We start from the raw sequence: 21687 nt of genomic DNA on the forward strand, positions 1-21687 counted from the left end.
TTCATCTTACCTGAGAGCCACCTGTTTTCTTCAGCTTTAGGACCACACAAATATAAGATTTGAAGTGTGTACTGCTATATTTGTATTTCTTTGCTAGTGCAATAAACAGAAGCTCATCGTGACTTACATTTAAAGCCTCTATTGCTAATTACATGTTTGTCTGATATGGCTTAACATACACAAATCCCATACTGCAGCTTTGTCAAGACTATACACTTGCAGTTAGTAGTTCTGGTTACAAGCGAGTAACCTAGTTTGTCCATGCTAGTGTGCGATTAAATCAGACTACATAAATAATTTGGTTTAGATTTTGTAGGAAGAGTGGGTAGATGCAGTACTTTGCAAGGATCAAAAGAAAACAAGAAAAATTACTTGCTTTTTTTTTCCAGCAAAAAGCCAGAGATAATAGAGCTGCTCTGCGCATCAATAAAGTGCAGATGTCAAATGACTCCATGAAAAGGCAGCAGCAACAGGATAGCATTGATCATAGCTCTCGAATCGACTCAGACCTCTTTAAAGATCCATTAAAGCAGAGGGAATCGGAACATGAACAGGAGTGGAAATTCAGGCAGGTGTGTTACATTTGGTCATTTATAGTTGTGGGATTTTTTTTTGTTGGTAGTTGCTGTGTTTAATGGATTAAAATAAATTTTAATCTATCCAAGGAAGGAAATATAAATTCATAACATCCTCTGCATAAAGTGAAGATTTTGATCATAAGCAGAAACCATATGTAAAAATGTTTGTGCCTCTTTTTTACCATTTTGGTTGTTCTGAATGTAATTAACTGTATTTATTTCTTGGGGAGCCAGCCAAGAGCAATAGTGCATATTTTTTTCTGTCAGACGTCACAGAAAAGCCCTCACCCTGGGGATTTGGACTTTAAATGAAGCTGGCACTTTTTCTTACTCTCAAAACCCTTTATTTGTCAGTGAGGCTACATAATTCTTCATTATGGAAGGTTGGCAAGTGGCTTTATTCCTCTGGGAATCTGGGAAATAATGTTCCTCGATCAGTCAATGGGTAGTGTGCCAATGTAATTTATTTTCATAAATGACCAGGCATTCTGCTCCCACTGTACTTGAGCTTTTAAATTATTTTTAACTGATCTCATATGTCTCCAAAGATCCTAATTTGTTAGTGCTCAGTCATCAAAATGCTCTTGCTTATGTTCTCAGAACTAATAAGTGTAACCCTTTTCTCTTCCCACCTTAAATCAGCAAATGCGTCAGAAAAGTAAGCAGCAAGCCAAAATTGAGGCCACGCAGAAACTTGAGCAAGTGAAAAATGAGCAGCAACAGCAGCAGCAACAGCAACAGTTTGGTTCACAACAGCTTCTAAACCAGTCTGGCTCTGACACACCTAGCAGTGGGATACAGAGCCCCTTAACCCCTCAGACTGGCAATGGAAATACATCTCCTGCTCAGCAGACATTCCACAAAGACTTATTTGCAAAACAACAGCTACCTGGTACCCCTACTTCCCTATCTTCAGATGACGTGTTCCTCAAACCACAAGCGCCACCTCCAACCCCAACTAGAATGCCGGTACAGGATCCTCTTACTCAATCCCAGACGCCTCAGCCCCCATCACAACAGATGTTTCCTCCAAGTGCTACAAACTCTAGACCGCCTTCTCCAATGGATCCATATGCTAAAATGGTGGGAACACCTAGGCCACCACCTGTTAACCAAAACTTTGTTAGAAGAAATAGCATTACACCAGGGGATACTTGTCCACCAGCATCATCTGTATCCAGGCCCATTCAAGTAAGTGAACCAGCAGGAAGCAGGCCTTCACCTGTCAGAGATTCATGTTCTTCATCTCCAGTTACCAGTGACCCCTATGCAAAGCCACCAGATACACCCAGACCTGTAATTACAGCAGATCAGTTCTCCAAACCTTTAGGAGTACCAAGATCTCCCATAATTATGGAACAATCAGGAAAAGTTCCTTTAACAACCGGGAGCAATGACACATTCACTAAACCAGCTCCTAGAACAGACGTATTTCAAAGACAGAGAATAACTCCTACTGATCCATATGCACGACCACCATTGACTCCTACTCCCATTGTTGAAAACAGCCCTGGACCCTTTAAAACTCCAATGCGCCCACCACAATCCCCACAAGATCCATATGGATCAATGCCACCAACACCAAGACGCATTGCTGTTGATCCATATGAAAGGCCTGTTTTGACCCCAAGGCCGGTGGATGGCTTTTCCCACAATCAGTCTAGTGATCCATATAGCCAGCCTCCTCTGACTCCTCACCCTGCAATAAAGGAGCCTTTTGCCCATCCACCCAGGGTAGTGCGACAGCAGAGTGATTCTTTTTCTCAGTCTGGACCCATTACAAGGCCAGCCTCTCAGGACCCTTATTCCCAATCTCCAGGTACACCTCGGCCATCTACTGACCCTTATTCCCAACCTCCAGGAACTCCTCGACCCACCACTGTTGATCCATATATGCAACAACCACCCACACCAAGACCTGCACAGCCAGCCGATTTATTTGTTCAGTCTCCAGCAAATCAGAGACATTCTGATCCATATGCTCAACCTCCTGGAACACCAAGGCCAGTTATTAATGACCCTTACTCTCAGCCACCAGGAACTCCAAGGCCAGGGATTCCAGAAAATTTTAACCGACCCACAGTAAGACCAGGGCTAATGCCAAATCGAGATCCTTTCCTGCAGACATCCCAAAACAGAGGAACCGCTCTGCAGGGCACTTTTGTAAGACCACCAGATCCATGTTCTCAAACTCCAAGACCAGCAGGACCTGCTGTTACAGAATCCTTTAGCCATGCTCCAGCAGCCCCAGCACATGAACCTTATGATCAGCCTCCAATGACTCCAAGACCTCAGCCAGAAACTTTTGGAACTAGTCAGCATGCCCGTGAAGCTGATCAGCAAAGGTCTGGACCTGAAGGCAACTTTAATGCATCTGCAAACTCTCCCATGGGCTCTCAAGGACAGCAGTTTTCCACAGTCTCACAAGTGTCTGGCCCAGCACCAACTACAGGAGTAACAGATGCACAGAATACCATGAACATGTCTCAGGCAGACACAGAGAAACTAAGACAGGTGAGATTTGTATACAGTTTAATATTTATACTGTTAAAATGTCAGTTAGAGGAATCCCCTTATTTCTGTAGGAGTATGAAACACTGAGCCCTGGTCTGAACCCCTCTTCTTCCCACAGCAGCAGCCCCAACCGCTCTCTGGTTCTAGTTTGTCATCTTTTTCAGAGTTACAGAACATTTCAGAGTTACAATCAGTCTCCCTTTCTGAGGTGTCCATAACTGTGGTTCTACTGTATCTACATTACAGTTGCTATTAGTGGGCCTTGTTCTACCCACTGTTTTGTTAGCAAACTTCCCAGCATCATCAGAGGGCAGTACAGTATGCACTGAGGATCCTCTATATGAACTTATCACATAGCTCCCAACCATCACTGAAAATGCAATTCAGTGTTCTGCTTAGACTGTTTGCCACCTTTTCTGACCTTGACATATCTCAGGCTATTGGGCATGAAAATTGTGGCATTCAAGTGTAGAAAAAAAGTTTTGTGTGTCATTTTTTGAGTTTTCTAAATGTTGCAGATTAAAAGTTTTCGCCACCTTCAAGAACTTGTACAGTTGGACAGACTTGTAAGGCATTTAATAGTATTAATTTGTCCTGGCATTAAAGGAAAAGTAAAGAAAAGGATACTAATAAAATATGGTAATGATCTAAGTTTTTTTATCCAAAGGCTAGGTAAAACAGGGCTATTGGCTCTTTGAGTTCACCCACAGACCCACAAGTTTGCCTCCAAGCTTATATGAAGGGACCTCTGCTTGAAATTATGGGGTAGATTTACATGCATACTCATTCCTTCTGTGCTTGACAGTGCTGACATGTTAGTTACGTTGATAATTTTTGCGGCATGTCCACCTGTCCATTAGGAACTGAATCAGGAACATGAAAACATGCCATATATTTCTACCTCAAATTGCAAATAAGTATTAGATAGTAAGGTCTCTTTATCACTGCTGTCCTGAACCACATTCCTTCTGGGCTTACACTAACGTAAGATTCTGGCAAAGACTATAAGAATGTGATGAGGGATGAGGTTAGAGTTGTGGAAAGCATCTTAATCTTTTGCATGACAGCACTATAGGTGTCTAATGCAGTCTGTAAAATGGCATTGCTGGACTGGAAGGGGGCCCAGCCAGGGTAATATCTGATAGTTCTGTTCAGCCAGAGAGATCTGCTTTTGGTTTAACTTCTGATCACCTGCCCTCCTTCAGAATATACCTTTCCTTATGGCACGTGGGCACCATTGGGGCACAGAAGTTTAAATGACAGCTCACTGTGCTTACTGTAGTATTCTAGCCTATTAGCTGACACACATATGTCAGGCATAGTATTAATGTAAGCGTGGAAACTTTAAGTTAACTGCATGTACTATTCTCTTCCAACTGTTCTGCATTAGTTCAATAAACTTTAGCTTAAGTTGATAGAACTCTCAGGACCTAGATATAAGGGCATTTTACCTTAACAACAGGTGGGGAGTTATTCTCATACCTGAGTACTGGAATGTTTCAAAGGAAAAGAACACAATATATTGTTGTTCTGTCCTGACACATACCTTCGTGCCATTTGGTACCTGCAGTGCTTGTACTCGGAACAAAGAGAGAGAAGGTGTCCCATGGGATGAAAAAAAATAAGTAGAAAGCTGATTGATTAAATCTAGTTTCAGGTAATTCACAGTGCATTTTTACATACAAACAGGATGGCTACCCCACAGTGGTCCTTCAAAAGACTTCTGAAAAAACTTCTTTTGAAAGAGCACATCCACACACAAAAAAGTGGATTGAAAAAATTGGTGCACTCTTTTGATAGTGTTCACACAGCCCCCGCTCTTTCAGAAAAACCAGTCCTGGGATCGAAAAATCTGGCACCAGGAGGACTGCTCTTTTTTTAAAAAAAAAAAAAAAAAAAAAAAAAGGGGGAGGGGGGTTGGCCCTGGGACATCTCCGCACTTTATGCTGAAGGAGTCGTTTGGGAAAAGGCGCTCTGCCTCACCTGGGAGAGGAGGAGGGCCACCGGGAAAAGTGCTGTGTTCTTCCAGCCTAACATCGAAAGAATGCAGTTTGCGTGTAGATGCTCCATGCGATTTCTTGCAAGAGACCCTGCTTTTCAAAAACAACTTGCTAGTGTAGATGTAGCCCATGGTATAAAAAGAGTAGCTTTAGCATTGTAACTTTGAGAGCACCTTCTTTATAAGGCAACTTCAACAACACTCATGAGAAAGCATTATAGAAATTGGTGTCGTATTGAACCTTTTTTCCGTTACTGTACCATTATTAACTTTGAGCAATAAACTGATTAGTATAGGTGGTTTGGGCCCTTGAATATATTTTGTAATGAACCAAAGTGTAGTCAAGCAATTTTCTGTACAGTTCTTCAAGAGCCACTTGGTAAATAGGTGGCCTTGAGGTGAAAGGGTTGACTAGTCTCCCTGAAGCATGTGATCTGTTTTTAGTTAATGTGCAAGGGAATTGTAGGATTTTTTTTCCTAGTGAATGGGGGTGGAGGGATGTTTTGACTCTGAAGGACCCAATAGATATAACATTTTGAAAGAATGTTTATTCCAATAGTAAATATAATATTTTTTTAAACCAGCGTCAGAAATTGCGTGAAATTATTCTGCAGCAACAGCAGCAGAAGAAGAATGCTATCCGTCAGGAAAAAGCACTACAGGATCCAGCCACACCTCCCCATGCAGCTCCACATCAATCTTGGCAGCAAGAAAATCTGAATCAGATTTTTAATCGACCTCCTCCTCCCTACCCTGGGAGTATTAGAGCATCCATCATCCCTCCAGGTGGTCCAAGGTTCACAGTATTCCCAAAAGATCAACGTGGACCGTTTCCCACTGATGGACAGTTTAATAGACCCCAGTTTCCAGGAGATATGACTGCCATGGGGATGAGGTCTCATGGCCTTAGGTATGATTTTTAATTTCTTAAACTGGAAGTGTTTAAAAGGGAGTTCTAAACTGTTAAAGGAATTTCCAGTAAGATGACCTGTGCAATATTGATGTCATTTGCCTACCTTGGCTCCAATCCTGAAGCCACTGATACATATGTTTAGCTTTAAGCACATGTATAATCACATTGAAGTAAATATTTAAGTTAAATATACATGTAAGCACCCAATTGCAACCTCTCTTTTTGCACTAATTGATTGTGTGTGTTACTGAAAATTGTTCAGAAATTAAAATTTAGTAATACCTTGTTATTGTTTTGGTTGTTTGGCAGTTTGGGAAAAATGAAGTGTGGACATTTTTTTCCTTGCATTACGTAAAGCTAATAAAACTGAATTTTAAGGCATTTATAAAGCAAATTACTTAATCCAACTTTGGTTTGGTTTCTGAATATGTCATCAATGAAATATTGTTGTCCTTGGGTAAAGTATGCACCATCAAGAAACAGCTTATATTCTGGGTCATTCGATGTGATATAAATATCAATATTGAAAAGCTGGGGATTTGACCCTCCCCGATATTTTTACACTTAATAAGAACAATTAAAAAGTGGACTGTCTAGTAAGGTAGTTTTTGCTGCAAGAAGCATTTTTATCCAATATTATAGAAACATTAATGCAGTTATTTAAGTAGTATTTTATTCAATTCAGAAAGCTCACTTAAATTCAGGATTGGTCAAAATTAAAATATTTATTTAAACATACTTCAGAACATAGTTTGTAAACCATTTCAATGATTAGTTGTTTTTATGAAATATGAAGATCAAGCAGGCCAAATGAATCAAGAGAACTAACTCTTATAAATATATTTTTGATTTCAGATTTGGGTTTCCAGGAGGTGGCCATGGTCCACCAACAGGACAAGATCGTTTCCTTGGACCTCCACAGCAAATGCAACGTGCTGGTATTCCACCACAGCTGAGAAGATCTTTGTCTGTAGATATGCCTAGGCCATTGAATAACACGCAAATGAATAATCCAGCTGGGCTACCTCAGCATTTTCCACCACAGGGTATTCAGGTTCAGCAGCACAACATACTGGGGCAAGCATTCATTGAGTTACGTCACAGAGCCCCTGATGGCAGACCAAGACTTCCCTTTAATCCTTCTGCTGCTAATGTTATAGACACAGCACCCCAGCATCAGCGGCATACAGGATTTATACCTAGACAGGACTTCCAGGGTCCAAGACATACAGATCCAGTGAGACGTAACCTTCAAGGTCTAACCAACCAGTTGCAGATGTCTGCAAATTTGGAGCATTTGCCACAATCTCAAGCAGATAATCATGATCATCTGCCTGCACTTGTCATGGGTTCTTTAAGTCATCCCCCAGTTAATGATGCTTTTTCAGGGACTCCTTTGCCTACATCTACATCCAGGGAGGCACCTGGGAATCTACGAATTCCCAATCAGCCAACCGATGGATTAGACGAGAAGCTTGATCCTGATGATCCTTCTGTAAAAGACTTAGATGTCAAAGATCTGGATGGGGTTGAAGTCAAGGACTTAGATGATGAGGATCTTGAAAATCTAAATCTAGATCCAGAGGTTGGGAAAGGAGATGAATTGGACACTCTAGATAATCTAGAAACCAATGACCCTCACCTTGATGACCTTCTGAGATCAGGGGAATTTGACATAATTGCATACACAGACCCAGAACTTGATCTGGAGGATAAAAAAAGTATGTTTAATGAGGAATTGGATCTTAATGTTCCTATTGATGACAAATTAGATCTACAGAGCAAGACAGAAGACCCAAAACAGAAAGAACAAAGTGAGAAGACTCCAGTACCTGCTGTGGAAAGTGAGATTAAAACAGAAGTGCTTTCTCCAAACCCATTAGAGGAAACAAAGTCTGAAAATGAAAAAAATGATGGAAATGTGGAATCTGCAGGCCCTCAGCTTGCTTCTGAGACAAAGTTAAATGATAGAGAAAAGGCTCCCATACAGCCTAATAATTCAGAATTACCTGACAAAACTATTACCGCCAATCCGGAAGCAACTGTGTCTAGTCCAAATGTTGTTCAGGGCCCTACTCAGCTGCCTGTTCAGGGTGTTATAAGTTCTTGCAGTATTTCTGGATCCACACCAGTCCTTTCAGGTCTGCTAGCCAATGAGAGTTCAGATAACTCTGGCATAAGAGAACTAGGCTCTCCACCTCAGTCTTTGCCTGCAACGCAAACAAATCACGTATCCGGTGTTTCACAAACACTAATGACACCTGCTGGACAAATCATGGAAAATGCATTAAATTCTAATATGAATGTAGTTCCACGAATGAACCATAGCTTCTCTCAAGGGGCAACAGTAAATCCAGGATTGATCCAAGGTCAGTCAAGTAATCACAGCTTTGGGACAGGACAGCCTAGTAATCAAGCCGCGACTTTGGCAAGCCGTCCTGGTTCCAGTGGCATACCTGCTCCTCAGCAGGTAATGCTCCCTCAAACTGTAGCCCAGCAGCAAAGTCGGGAGAGACCTCTTTTGCTAGAGGAACAGCCACTTCTTCTGCAGGATCTTTTGGATCAGGAGCGACAGGAGCAGCAACAGCAGCGACAGATGCAAGCCATGATTCGTCAGCGTTCAGAGCCATTTTTCCCCAATATTGGTATGTATGTGATATATCCTTCTTTGGTTTTGTAAATACCAAAAGAGCACACAAAAATCTGACTAGCTCTTAACAAAAATATGAAAGTATTTCGGTCTGACTAGTAGTTACAGCAGCAGAATGGAAATTAAAGCATATGAGTAAAATTCTGCTTTTATTGATATCAGTGGCAAAAATACTGTTTGCTTCTGTGGGGTCAGGGTTTTACTCACAGTTCTGTTGAAATTCTCTTTGGCCTTGGTTAAGTCTCTTAACTTCTTTATGCTTCAGTTTCCCATGGGTGAGATAGGAGGTAATGCCACCTTAGTCTTTTATTTCTAAGAGCGCCTCAAATACGTACTATATTATTTTACCTTTGATCTGTCTTTTTATTGTATTATGATGAATGAATTACATTGTTGTGCAGTGCTCCAGCTGTCTCAGAGGAAGCAGTGCTTTATAAATATATATTAATGTCTATAAATTTTATAAAACAAAAGTGCAATTATTAATTCACCCTCATTGAACCTGGGGAAAAATAATTCTCGTGTACTTAAAAAAAAGAAGAAATTAGAAAAGTTTAAAATAGAATCTATCAATCTGCTTTTATTTGTGTAACATAGCATATCAGTGTACACTATTTAGATGTATAAAACAGGTACAGTAAACTCTTCCATATCCAGCAGCCTCGAGACTGGGTGGTTCCCACATACACTCATCCCTCGCTATATGAGCACAATTGGTTCCTAACTTTCTGCTCGTAGGCAAAAACTCATAAGAGGGACACTAAATTCCTATTAAAATATGTGTAAAAGTCTCTGATTGTTTCCAAGTGCTCAGAGTGGCAGCTGGTGGCACTGCTTTTGAAAGGTAAGTTAACCTGGGGTTAGGGGAGGGTTAAAGGCTGGGGGCAGTTTGGGGGGCCTGTGGGGTTAAGGCTGTGGCGGCTTGGGTGTGCAGGGCTGGTGGCGAGATTAATTTGTGGCAGTCTGGGGTGGCGGGGAGAGGGTGGGGAGGTTTAAGTTGTGGCAGTTCTGGAGCACAGGAGCCAGCAAGGGGTTTAGGTTGCGGTGGTTTGGGTGTGCAGGGCGTGCGGCGGAGGGGGCGGTGGTTTAAGTTGTGGTGGTCTGGGTGTGCAGGGTCAGCGGGGGGATTTAGCTTACAGCGGTTTGGTGTCTGCGGGGCTGGTGGGGGTGGGGGTCAGGCTGCAGCAGGTTGGAGCCACGGGAACGGGGTAAGTAGCAAATAAATGAATAACGGGGGAATTCACTTGTCCAGTGAACCAAAGGTAAGTGTATGTGTCCCTTGTTTAAGCAAGTACTCTTAAATAAAGTACTCGTTTAATGAGGGATGAGTGTATTCAAATATTCTGGATAGTAGAGAGGTATACCTAGCAATGCATATCACTTAAAAGAAAAAAAACTTAGATATTAATAAACAAACAAAAAAGTGTGTAGAGAACCTTATTAACCAACAGTAGTATTGTACACTGTAAACTTTTTACTGTATTTACTGTATTTTTATTCACTATAATGTTCTTATGGTTACAATGCATGTTATGTTTTCCATAAGTAAATTTTAGTTATTTGAGAGTTCTGGATGACAGAATGCTGGATGCAAAAGAGTTTACGATATTTTAATCCACAGTTCATGAATGTAATATGAAAATGCTTAAAAAAATATTGAGTCAAGGTCAGGTAATGAGTGTAAACATATTTGGGGCTTTTTGACTAGCTGTCAGGGAATGATGATGTATCAGTGACAAGAATTCCTACTAAATGCACAAGTCAGACTCCTTTGCCTGATTTTTTTAGATATAAATTCTATTTCACAATAGCAGGAAATTCCTCCTCCAGGTAACCGTGGTAACTAAGGAAGCCCTGTTAAATACCTGTATATTATAGCTGTTATAATTTAACGGCTTCACGCTCTGGCCAGAGTCTTCTGTTACAGTTTGTCTTTTGCACTTCTTGACTCAGTTTAGCAATGAAAGTTACTCCATTAGCTGTAGATACTGTCAATCCTGTTCCTTAGATGCTTGCTGAAGTGCAGTCTTCTTATAGAATATAGAAACCTTCTTGTTTCTCTCTAATTATAAAGTGAGGAAGAAACTAATATGCTGCATGCATGGTTAAATTATTGTAATATGGTTGTTTTAAACTGAAAGGGATTAGTAGAAATGCCAGTATTGGAAATATGCATTATGTTCTAATTATGTAAAATCAAATTGCTCAGCTTTGTAATGCAGTCTTTTCTGTCTTGGTTTCATAGATTTTGATGCAATCACTGATCCCATAATGAAAGCAAAAATGGTAGCTCTTAAAGGGATCAATAAAGTAATGGCACAGAGCAATATGGGGATGCCACCAATGGTTATGAACAGGTAGGCAAAAGATAATACTGTTGTTTAAAGTAAAAACTGTACTGGCATCAGTAGACCAGAGAAAGCTTGTGTCTTTCATCAGTGAAAGTTGGTCCAATAAAAATATTACCTCACCCAACTTGTCCCTCTGGAGTCTGGAAAGTCATTCTTATCCACAGCATCAGCAAACTGTAAACCATCACAAACTGTTCAGAGTGAATCACAGATGTAAAATATGGGAGAAGACTTGTGTTATCCTTTTGTTCCTAGTCCATGGCAGTTCTCGAAGTGTGGTCCGTGGACCATCTTGCAAGTGGGCCACCAGCTCGGGACTTGCCCCCACACTGTAGCGGAGAGCCCAAGCCTGGCTCTCCAGACCTGCATCCTTCCCATGTCACAGCTGCATTTCTATGTTTCTGTGCTGCAGCAGAGTAATATAAATACTTCAGTATGTAAGAGATTTAGAAATAAGCAAATAAATACTTTTAGTCATCCTGGGTGGTTGGCTGGTGATCCTCAGGAATGTGTGCATTGAGCAGGGTGGGCCTTGGGTCAGAAATTGCAAGAACCACTGCCGTAGGATAAAGACAGCGTGAGCTAGACTGAACTCAGAAGACCCGGGTTCCATTTTCAGTTCCACAGCTGACCATTTGTAAGACTTTAGGCAAGTCACTACATCTCTCTCTACTTCAGTTTTCGCATCTGTAAAATGCGTAATTATACATATAATACAGTCTCAGAGTTACAAACTGACTGGACAACCACACACCTCATTTTGAAACCAGCAGTATGTGACAGAGACCCAATAAAAACAATTACAGTACAGTGCTGTGGTAAACATAAAAACTGAATCAATAAAGAGAGAGCACCATTTTTCTTCTGCATAATAAAGTTTCAAAACTGTATTAAGTCAATGTTCAGTTGTGAACTTTTGAAAGAACACTATAATGATTTGCTAAAAGTTATGAACATTTCAGAGTTACAAACACCCTCCATACCTGAGGTGGTGGTAACTCTGAGGTTCTCTTGTATGTCCATTACATAATTCTTCAGACACTATGAATGAAACTTTTTGCTTGAGATCTAGTTATTGTATTCTTATTCTTAGTATTACTACCATAAATTTCCTCATGTTTTTTATCAAATCTAATTTTATATGGTCCAAGCAGTAGAACTTCCATACTTCCCTCATAAGTCTACTCCATGGTGTAATAAAGTTGACTGTTAGCAGGAACAGCACTTGTGGGGAGGGAGTACAGAGTCATGTGCCCTTCCCCAGTTCCATGTGGGGAGGGTACAGGTCCAGCAGCCAGCAGAGTGGTCCTGTCAATGGGATGGTTTGTTCAAATACCTCAGGCCCTGCAGCGGCAGGAAGTGGAGCGTCGCAGCTCAGCTTTCTCTGCTCTGGTGGTTCACAGCCACATCACTAGGGAAGGAACTTTGGGGGAAGGAACGGGTAGAACCTCACCCACACTTACCAACAGTGATGGTCCCAGGGTCCTTCCTCCCTCTGCCGCCCAGCTCCCACCCAGATCGCTTCCTGTGCCACTGCCAGTGAGTGCAGAGGGAGAGAGTTCCACCTCTTCCCCCAAACCACCTTGCCTGTATGACGTGGGTTGGGAAGTAGCAGGAGTCTAGTTCCAGCAGCAGGGATCACCCCTCTCCTCCTGCACTCACCAGCAGCATTGGGAAGCAAAGTGACTTGGCCCCAGCCTGTACCCATCCCTGGCTCCCAGCTGTGTTGCTTGAGGGAAGCGATGGAACTCCCCCCTGCATTCACCACCGGGGGAACAGAGCAATGTGGCTGGGAGAGGGGTGTGGGCTAGGGCTGGGTCACTCCACTTCCTGATGCCAGTGAGTGTGGGGTGGGAGGAACCCCTGCTGCTGGTATCAGGCCCCCTGCTAGTCCCCCAAGCCACATTGCTCAGGGGTGGAGTTTGCAGGAAGAATTGGAGTGGAGCATGCAAGATAGGGGGAAAGGGGTGTAGCCTTTGGGGAAGGAGTGAAGTGGGGTGGGCCAGGAAGAGGCAGGGATAGAAAAGGGTGTCCTGGGCCCTACTCCCTCTTAGGGACAGCCCTCCCATGGGCTCAGGGTGGTGTGGGGAGAAGTCACATGGGATGGGGAGTCATGTGTCTGTTGCCCCCCTTGTGTCCCTCCCTGGCAGTTGTCACTGTTAGTAAAACAGACTTCACCATGATGATCCATGCCCTTGCCACTCCTAAAGTGCATGACTACAACTGTGTCTATATGATGCTACCTGAGAAGCATTAGAAACTTTTGTGCCTGGTGCAGACCATAATGGCATCCATCTTCAGTGGGTAGGATAATTGGGTGGGAGGGATAGCTCAGTGGTTTGAGCATTGGCCTGCTAAACCCAGGCCTGTGAGGTCAATCCTTGAGGGGGCCATTTAGGGGTCTGGGGAAAATAGTTTGTCATGGATGGTGCTTGGCCCTGCTGAGAGGGCAGGGGCCTGGGCTCATTCACCACTGAAGGTCCCTTCCAGTTCTGTGAGATAGGTATATTTCCATATAGATGTAGAGTACTGCATTCCTCTGTGTGTCCACGCAATAAAAGGAATTGGTTGTGATATGAAGATCCCATGATCTAGGACCCCACACCATGACAAATTCCATCTCTTCTTGTCTTGTTCTTCTGGTTAAGCTATTCTGGTTTCCATTTATTTTAGCTCCCTGAAGTTAGTGTACAAATTTAGCATAAGGCCTTTAAAAACTACTTCTAATGTCCCAAAATTATGTGTATTCTGATTTGAGCAGGAGTTTAGACTGTGGTATCTAAGCACATTAAGTCCTACTTGTTACATCACATAGTGTGTAAAACTCAAGCACAGAGCCTTCTCACTTCATCTGTGTGTTTAGCTGCCCTTATATATCATCACCACAGGGAAAAGCCAGGTAACGCCTAGTATAAGACAACTTAAGCCATTTTTAGTCCCTGCCTTTGCGAATTTTAAGACTCAGCAGGTTGAAATGAGAACAAAACGTTACAAGATTGGAACAGGGCATATCATATTTACAATCTGGCAATTAATTCCTGCGTAGTAGTTCAAATAAATATCTTTAAAAGGTTTGGAAGCTTTTTATTTTAGGTCAAAATAATTTGAAACAATGCAGCTGTACTAAAGTGCTCTCCAAATGTAAAAGTCAATGTTATAGTTTATCTTTATGTATCAATAGGTTTCCATTTATGGGTCAGCCAATGCCAGGAACACAGACTAGCGAAGGCCAGAATCTTATGCAGCAAGCAATCACACAGGTAATGTAACTTGATATGAGAGTTACAGTAGAAGTGTTTTTTAAATGGTGAATATTTTATTTTTTTAATGAATTGATTTAATCACTTTGTTTATACATTTTACTCATTTTTAGGATGGGAGTTTGACACCTCAGATTTCTAGGCCTAATCCTCCAAATTTTGGTCCTGGTTTTGTCAGTAAGTGTAAATCTTATAATTTCTTCTATGTGAAATTGGAAATTCAGGTTGCAGTTTCTTTCTTAAGAACATCACACATATGAATAGTTGATAAAAGAATATATTTGGTAATGTTCACAAATTCACTTATTCACAAGCCTCCACTTCCCCCAGGGTCCCAGGCAGGAGCGCCAGGCACCCCTTTCGTATTTGTGAAATTTTATCATTTTTTTTATAATTGTATTAATTCATAACGAAATACGCTCATCCCTCATTAAACGAGTACTTTACTTATGAGTACTCGCTTAAATGAGGGACACATATACCTCCTCTAGCTCATACAACAAGTGAACTCCCCCCACTAATAGGAGTGTAACCCCCTACCTGTGGCTCCAACCCCCCCCAGTATTCTGACACACACCCCCACCAGCCCCACAGACCCAACCCACTGCAGCCAGATCCCCCCACCGGCCCCACAGCCTGATTCCCCCCTCCACCGGCCCTACGGTCCCAAACCGTGGCAGCCAGACACACACACACACCCCCGTCGGCCCCACAGCCTAACCCCCCCATGTCCCAGCAGCCTGACCCCCCGCTGGCCCCATACCGTGGCAGCATACTTTAAGTTGGTCTTATTACTACATTAATAGTTCTTAAAACAGTTTGCATTTTAATATTCTGTAGATGCTTGAGATTATAAATATCTCATGCAGCCTAATTTTTATCCATAATTCCTTATGTTTTATCCATTTCTTAGTGGTCTTATATAAAAATATTATAAAGAGATTCCATTCTCACTGAATTCCATTTTAAACACTATAGCTGCATCTACACGAGGGCATGTTAATGAGTTCAGAAGGTGCTAATGAGGCGCTGCCATGAAGATGCAGCGCTTCATTAGCCTAATGGCAGCGGCGGTAATTCGAAAGTTCGGCTTTTGAATCGCGCACCGCCTGTGGAGACGGGGACCTTTCAAAAGGACCCCCTACCCCCCAGTCTTCGAAAGCCCCTTTGAAGCCTAACACCAGATAGGAAGAAGGGGCTTCCCAAGACTGGGGGGTCCTTTCAAAAGGTCCCCATCTCCACAGGCAGCATGCGATTCAAAAGCCGAACTTTCGAATCCCTGCGGCCGCCATTATGCTAATGAAGTGCTGCATCATGGCAGCGCCTCATTAGCACCTTTCGAACTCACTTATTAACATGCCCCTTCCGAAAGGAAGGGGCTCGTGTTGACACAGCTTTTCTGTCGTCTGAGATAAGGTGATTTGCTAAATTACTGAGCGTAACTGTATTCTTCCATCCCTTTGCTCTTATTACTCCTGTGTTCTGTGATTTTTGACTGGCTGCCAGTAGATTCCAGTTGAGATAAAGTGATGTTTTTACCCAAGCATACCCTACACACTTCGTATCTTAACTCTTTGAAAGACCTCCTCTTCCCATGTGGTTATGACCACTTCAAGCTTATATGCTTGGTTTAAACATAAGAAGGCTGCTAGCAAAGTACGGAGTTAATTTCTCTTTTGGATCCACTAAAGCTCAGATTTGGTGGTGACCAAACCATGGTACAAGATTCACCTGTGCTCCTAGATTTCCCCTGTGTCAGGAGCTGATTGAGAGATGAATGGAAGGTTGCGGTAGAGTGTGTTTTGGGGGGACTGGTGTAATTGCTTGGGATTTGAATGCTTTTTTAGAAGGTGGGGGTTTTTTTCATGCCTTTTTGAAAGATACCTTATTTCAAATTTTGTGCTGCACACAGAAAGTATGAAAGCCGCAATAAATAACGCCTCTATTTAAAACAAGAGTTCTTAGTATAATATGAATGGCTACTTTCCTTGTATTTACTTTCCCCTGCCTCCAGATGATTCACAAAGAAAGCAATATGAAGAATGGCTTCAGGAAACACAACAGCTTCTTCAGATGCAACAGAAATATCTTGAAGAGCAAATTGGAGCACACAGAAAATCAAAAAAAGCCCTCTCAGCAAAACAACGCACTGCCAAAAAAGCTGGCCGTGAATTCCCAGAAGAAGATGCAGAACAGCTTAAGCATGTTACTGAGCAGCAAAGTATGGTCCAGAAACAGCTAGAACAGGTAACAATTCAGGGAGGAAAAAAGAGCAGGGCTGCATTTTTTCTCTCTAAGATATAATACTGTAAAATTACTTGTTTCTTTAAATCTGCTAGATATGCTTTGTATCTAGGACTGTCAAAGGATTGAAAAAATTAATTGCTGTTTTAATTGCACTGCTAAACAATAATAGAATACCAATTTAAATTTATTAAAATATTTTGATTTTTATACATTTTCAAATATATTTATTTCAATTACAATGCAGAATACAAAGTGTTGAGTCCTCACTTTTACATTATTTTTATTACAAATATTTGCACATTAAAAAAAAATACCAGTGTGCAATCTACACATTCAAACATAAAGAGGTATACAAATGTTTAGCATATCTGGCACATAAATACCTCACAGCATGGGCTACAACAGTGCCATGCAAATGTTTATTCTTACTTTGAAGTGTTATTTCAGTTAAGTGACAGGAAGCATTATCTTCCATAAGTGTAAACAAACTTTTTTGTCTTTGCAATTGGCTGAACAAGAAGTAGAACTAAGTAGACTTCTAGGCTTTGAAGTTTTATATTGTTTTGTTTCTGAAAGTTGTACTTTCATAAGAGATCACAATACAGTACTTGTACGAGGAGAATTGAAAAATGTTGAGGTTTTTATCTTGTTTTACAGTGCAGATATTTGTAATAAGAATATGTGAGCACTGTACACTTTCTATATTCTGTGTTGTAATTGAATTGTAGAAAAACATCCACAAAATTTATAATGAATTTAAAATGATATTTTATTATGGTGTAACAATATGATTAAAATTTCACTTAATCACAAGTATAATTCAATTAATTTGTTCATGACTTGTGGTAACTGTGGCAGTCCTGATTGCAACTGTTAAACACAGTCAAAACAAAAAAGCAATCATGTAGGACTTTAAAGACTAATAAATTATTTTGTTAGTCTTTAAAGTGCTACATGACTGCTTATTTTGTTTTGATAGATTAGACTCACACGGGTACCTCTTTGATAGTATTAACACAGTGCAATTCTTGTGGAAAAAACAAACAAAGCCCCTCATCTTTCACATGACTAATGTCGGTTGTGCTATTCAATTTCTCGGTACTACTGAAGCTGCAGGGGAAGAAAACTGCAGTAGCAGTGGTGGAAAACCCTGTTTTGAAAGTTTGGGAAGAGAGAAACTAGGTGGTACCCATTCAAAGGAAAAGCTAGAGTCTACAGAGGGTCTGGATGCATGATTCAGATGTAGAGTCGATATATAAGAATAGGGACATCTTGAAATTTGTGATTGTATTTCCACTGAAGGAATCCACTGATTTGAGATTTTTCTCTTAGGTTTTATCATACCATCATATGACCTTGGTACCTTTTATAAGAGTCAGTTGCGTGTCATTTATCTTAATTTTGCTGTCTGAATTCTTTCTTTTATTACAGTTTAATTTAGTATTTTATGTGAACTGGGTTATAAAAACAATAAATTTATAGTGAATATTAGGAGAGAGCTTATTATGTTGCATGGTCACTATACACAATAGATACAGTTCAGAAGAAATAGGATACTGGACCTGTGCAGAATACAGTTGAGGAGCCTCTTCCTCCTTCTTTGGAATTTAAACCCAGGGTATCAAATTCATCTGGAAGAGAGAAGTGCATTCCATCTTTAATTATCATCTTTGTGTCAGGATATAATTGAAAGAATTTAACCACAGATCACAGATAAAACACATATCTATATAACATGTAATGCATTGTATATACTCTGCTTCTCTTTGCATCTTATGGTTCTGTTGCATTTCCTAGCCGTGACGTAATGATAGATGACTGTGGACCATTAGTTGTGGTTGTTTTATTTTTCTGTTATTTTCTAAATTTAGATAGTGTTTGATGCCAGAAAGTGCCGGGCTCCCTCCACTCCCTTTGAAATCGATGCACTGATTAAGGGCAAGACTTAAGCATATGTTTAAGTGTAGTTTAAATATGTTTACATTTAAATATGTTGCTAAACATTTCACTTGGCTGGAGCCTGAAAGGGTGCTTAGCCAGCTCCAGGATCAAGCCCCAGTGCTTCTTGCCGTTGCTTCCATTTTACATTTAATACAAAACAAGGGGGATAGGGCAGGGTTATCTATAGCATGCATTTCAGGTGCTCTCAAGCTTTTAAAATAGCTTTCAGTATAAATATTTTTCACATAAATACAAACAGTAAGAAGTAACAGAACAAAAGTCACTACAAGGCAAATGTCAGGAAGATGTATTTGTATAATTTATTTCTTATTTACTTGTACATTCCAAGTTCTCTGCAATTTTGAATAGCAGTGCATAATGAAACTGTAGTTCAGAGATCAGTGCTGCTTCTGAAGTATTGTCCTTTGTTCTGCTTCTTCTCAGTCATGTGTTGTGTAATCAGTCAACAGTATGAACGTTGTTGGAGAGAATTACACGCTTTTTCTTTAGTTGATGGATATCGGCTATGAAATGACGTGTAACTAAGCTTAATGTGTTCCATTGCTAATCTTAGGCAAGCCTTATTTTCCTATAAAAATAATGTCAGTGTAGTACTCTGTATAGTTGAGCTCATATATTAAGTAGAACCTTGTAAAGATGAGTAATGACTTGTCTAAATTTCAGATTCGAAAACAGCAAAAGGAACATGCTGAGCTCATTGAGGAGTATCGAATCAAGCAGCAGCAGCAGCAGCAGCAATGTGGGATAACACCACATGCTATAATGCCAGGTGTCCAGTCCCAGCCCTCTATGGTTCCAGGAGGAGCACAACCAGCAATGACGCAGCAGAATTTCCCCATGGTAGCACAACAACTCCAGCATCAGCAGCATACAGTTGTTATTCCTGGCCAATCCAACCCAGCCAGAATGCCAAATTTACCTGGGTGGCAACCTACCACTGCTCCTCCAAATCACATCCCCCTCAATGCTCCCAGGATGCCCCCTCCAATGACACAGTTGCCCGTGAATCCTGGCACACCAACTTCAGTGCCAGGTTCCAATGCAAATGCACAGTCAGGGCCACCACCAAGAGTGGAATTTGATGATAATAACCCATTTAGTGAAAGTTTTCAAGAGCGGGAACGAAAGGAGCGTTTGAGGGAGCAGCAGGAACGGCAGCGAATACAGCTTATGCAGGAGGTGGATCGACAGAGGGTTTTGCAGCAAAGGATGGAAATGGAGCAACATGGCATGATAGGGTCAGAATTAAACAACAGAGCTTCCTTGCCTCAGATACCTTTCTTCAGCTCTGACCTACCCTGTGATTTCATGCAGCCTCCACGACCCCTCCAGCAATCCCCACAGCATCAACAGCAGCAAATGGGGCAAGTGTTGCAACCAGGCCCTGTGAATTCACCACCTGCTGTAAATTTTATGCAAAGCAATGAGCGAAGACCACTGGGGGCCACACCTTTTGTATCTGAGCCACCTTCAATTCCTGGTGGATCCCCTAACTTCCATTCAGTAAAACAATCCCATGGGAATATCTCTGGGACCAGCTTTACGCAGAACCAAGTCAGGCCTCCATTTGCTCCTGGTATACCTGCTGCACCTCCAACAGCTGGGAGTGGTCCTTCATGTGGCCAAGACACCAGCACACCCCATGCACCAAATTTCCCTGGGTCAAGTCAGTCTCTTATTCAGCTATACTCTGATATAATTCCAGAAGAGAAAGGCAAAAAGAAAAGGACACGAAAAAAGAAAAAGGATGATGATTCTGAGTCAATAAAAGCCCCATCAACTCCTCATTCAGATATAACTGCACCCCCAACTCCAGCTGTTTCAGATTCTACCTCTACTCCAACAGTTAGCACACCCAATGAACTTACTCATCATCAGGATGAGCCAGAGTCAACGGAGCTCACAGGTTCATCAACAACAAATGCTGCAGAGAACCAGCCTTCCTTGGAGCTGGAATGTAAGCATTCCAAGAGCACTTTGCTCCAAGAGCAGTTGCCTCAGAAATTGAGTGTCAGTCCTGAGACTGAAAAGGGTAAGACAGATTCTCCTGCCACTATTCAGGAAATTAAACTGGAAAAAGCAGAATCTGAACCATGTTCTGATCAAGCTGAGCTTAATACAGAGAATCAAGGTAGTAGTATGACAGAAGAAGATAAGGCCGCACCGCACCCTGCCTCTTCAGCACAGAGTCCAGCACAACCTACCAGCACCCCTGCAGCAAAAGGGGAGTCAGGGAATGAACTGTTGAAACACTTACTTAAAAATAAAAAATCATCCTCTCTTCTGAATCAGAAATCAGAGACGAGCTGCCGATCAGAAGAAGAAAGTGCTGGAGATAGCAAGCTGGTGGAGAAACAGAACCCAGCTGAAGGAATGGTAAGGTGGTGGTTTTTGAAATGCATGTCAGGGCACGTCTATACTCCCAGAAAGATTGACCCAGTGAGGGTCAATCTTCCAGAATTAAATATTGCTCATCTGATAAAGACACACAAAATCGATCTGTCTGGGGTTGGCAGTCAACCCCTGTACTCCTCGCTATCATGAGGATTAAGGGAGGTCGACAAGAGAAATGCTCCTGTCGACCTTCCATAGTGAGGACAGTCAGATAAGTTGATTTCCAATACATTGATTTTAGCTAGGCAGTTGCCACAGCTAGAAGTGCATATCTAAAATCGGCTTTCGGGTCTAGTGTAGACTGGCCAGAGTCTGTGAAGGCTAAATGGTGATATTACAGTTAGCTGTGGCCACACTACCATCCGCTTCGGAGGGAGCATGTTAATGAGGCAGTTCAGAAGATGTGAATGAAGTGCTAACATGAATATACACTGCTTCATTAGTATAACTGCAGCTGCGCACAATTCGAAAGTGCTGCTTTTAGAACACACACCACCTGTGTAGGCGGGGGCCTTTTGAAAAGATCCCCTGACTTTGAAAGCCCCTTCTTCCTGTTTGGTTTTAGGAAGAAGGGGCTTTCGAAGTCAGGGGGTCCTTTCAAAAGGCCTCTGCCTACACAGGCACTGTGCATGCTGAAGGTGGCACTTTCAAAGCCCACGCGGCTGCCAGAATGCAAATGAGGCAGTACATATTCATGTCAGTGACTCATTAGCATATTCTGAACTGCCTTATTAACATGATCCCTCCAAAAGGGAGGGGTAGTGTCGCCACAGCCACTGAATGCTAAGCAAGGGCAGCATGTTGTGATGCATTTGGAGT

The 21687-nt window shown here is 41.7% G+C and overlaps 1 protein-coding gene across 8 annotated transcripts in view; it reads left to right on the forward strand.

The window, feature by feature from the left end:
* Positions 1-21687, forward strand: part of KMT2C (lysine methyltransferase 2C) — a 346453-nt gene that overhangs the window by 302400 nt on the left and 22366 nt on the right. For all 8 annotated transcript variants that reach the window (XM_074985089.1, XM_074985087.1, XM_074985090.1 and 5 more), the window contains 9 exons: positions 390-572; positions 1221-3092; positions 5676-6001; positions 6860-8649; positions 10900-11011; positions 14187-14265; positions 14379-14442; positions 16280-16512; positions 19138-20850. In XM_074985089.1, coding sequence (XP_074841190.1) covers positions 390-572; positions 1221-3092; positions 5676-6001; positions 6860-8649; positions 10900-11011; positions 14187-14265; positions 14379-14442; positions 16280-16512; positions 19138-20850 — 6372 coding nt within the window. The remainder of the gene's footprint in view (positions 1-389; positions 573-1220; positions 3093-5675; positions 6002-6859; positions 8650-10899; positions 11012-14186; positions 14266-14378; positions 14443-16279; positions 16513-19137; positions 20851-21687) is intronic.

Source organism: Carettochelys insculpta, chromosome 2, assembly GCF_033958435.1.
Source record: "Carettochelys insculpta isolate YL-2023 chromosome 2, ASM3395843v1, whole genome shotgun sequence".
Classification (NCBI taxonomy): domain Eukaryota; kingdom Metazoa; phylum Chordata; order Testudines; family Carettochelyidae; genus Carettochelys; species Carettochelys insculpta.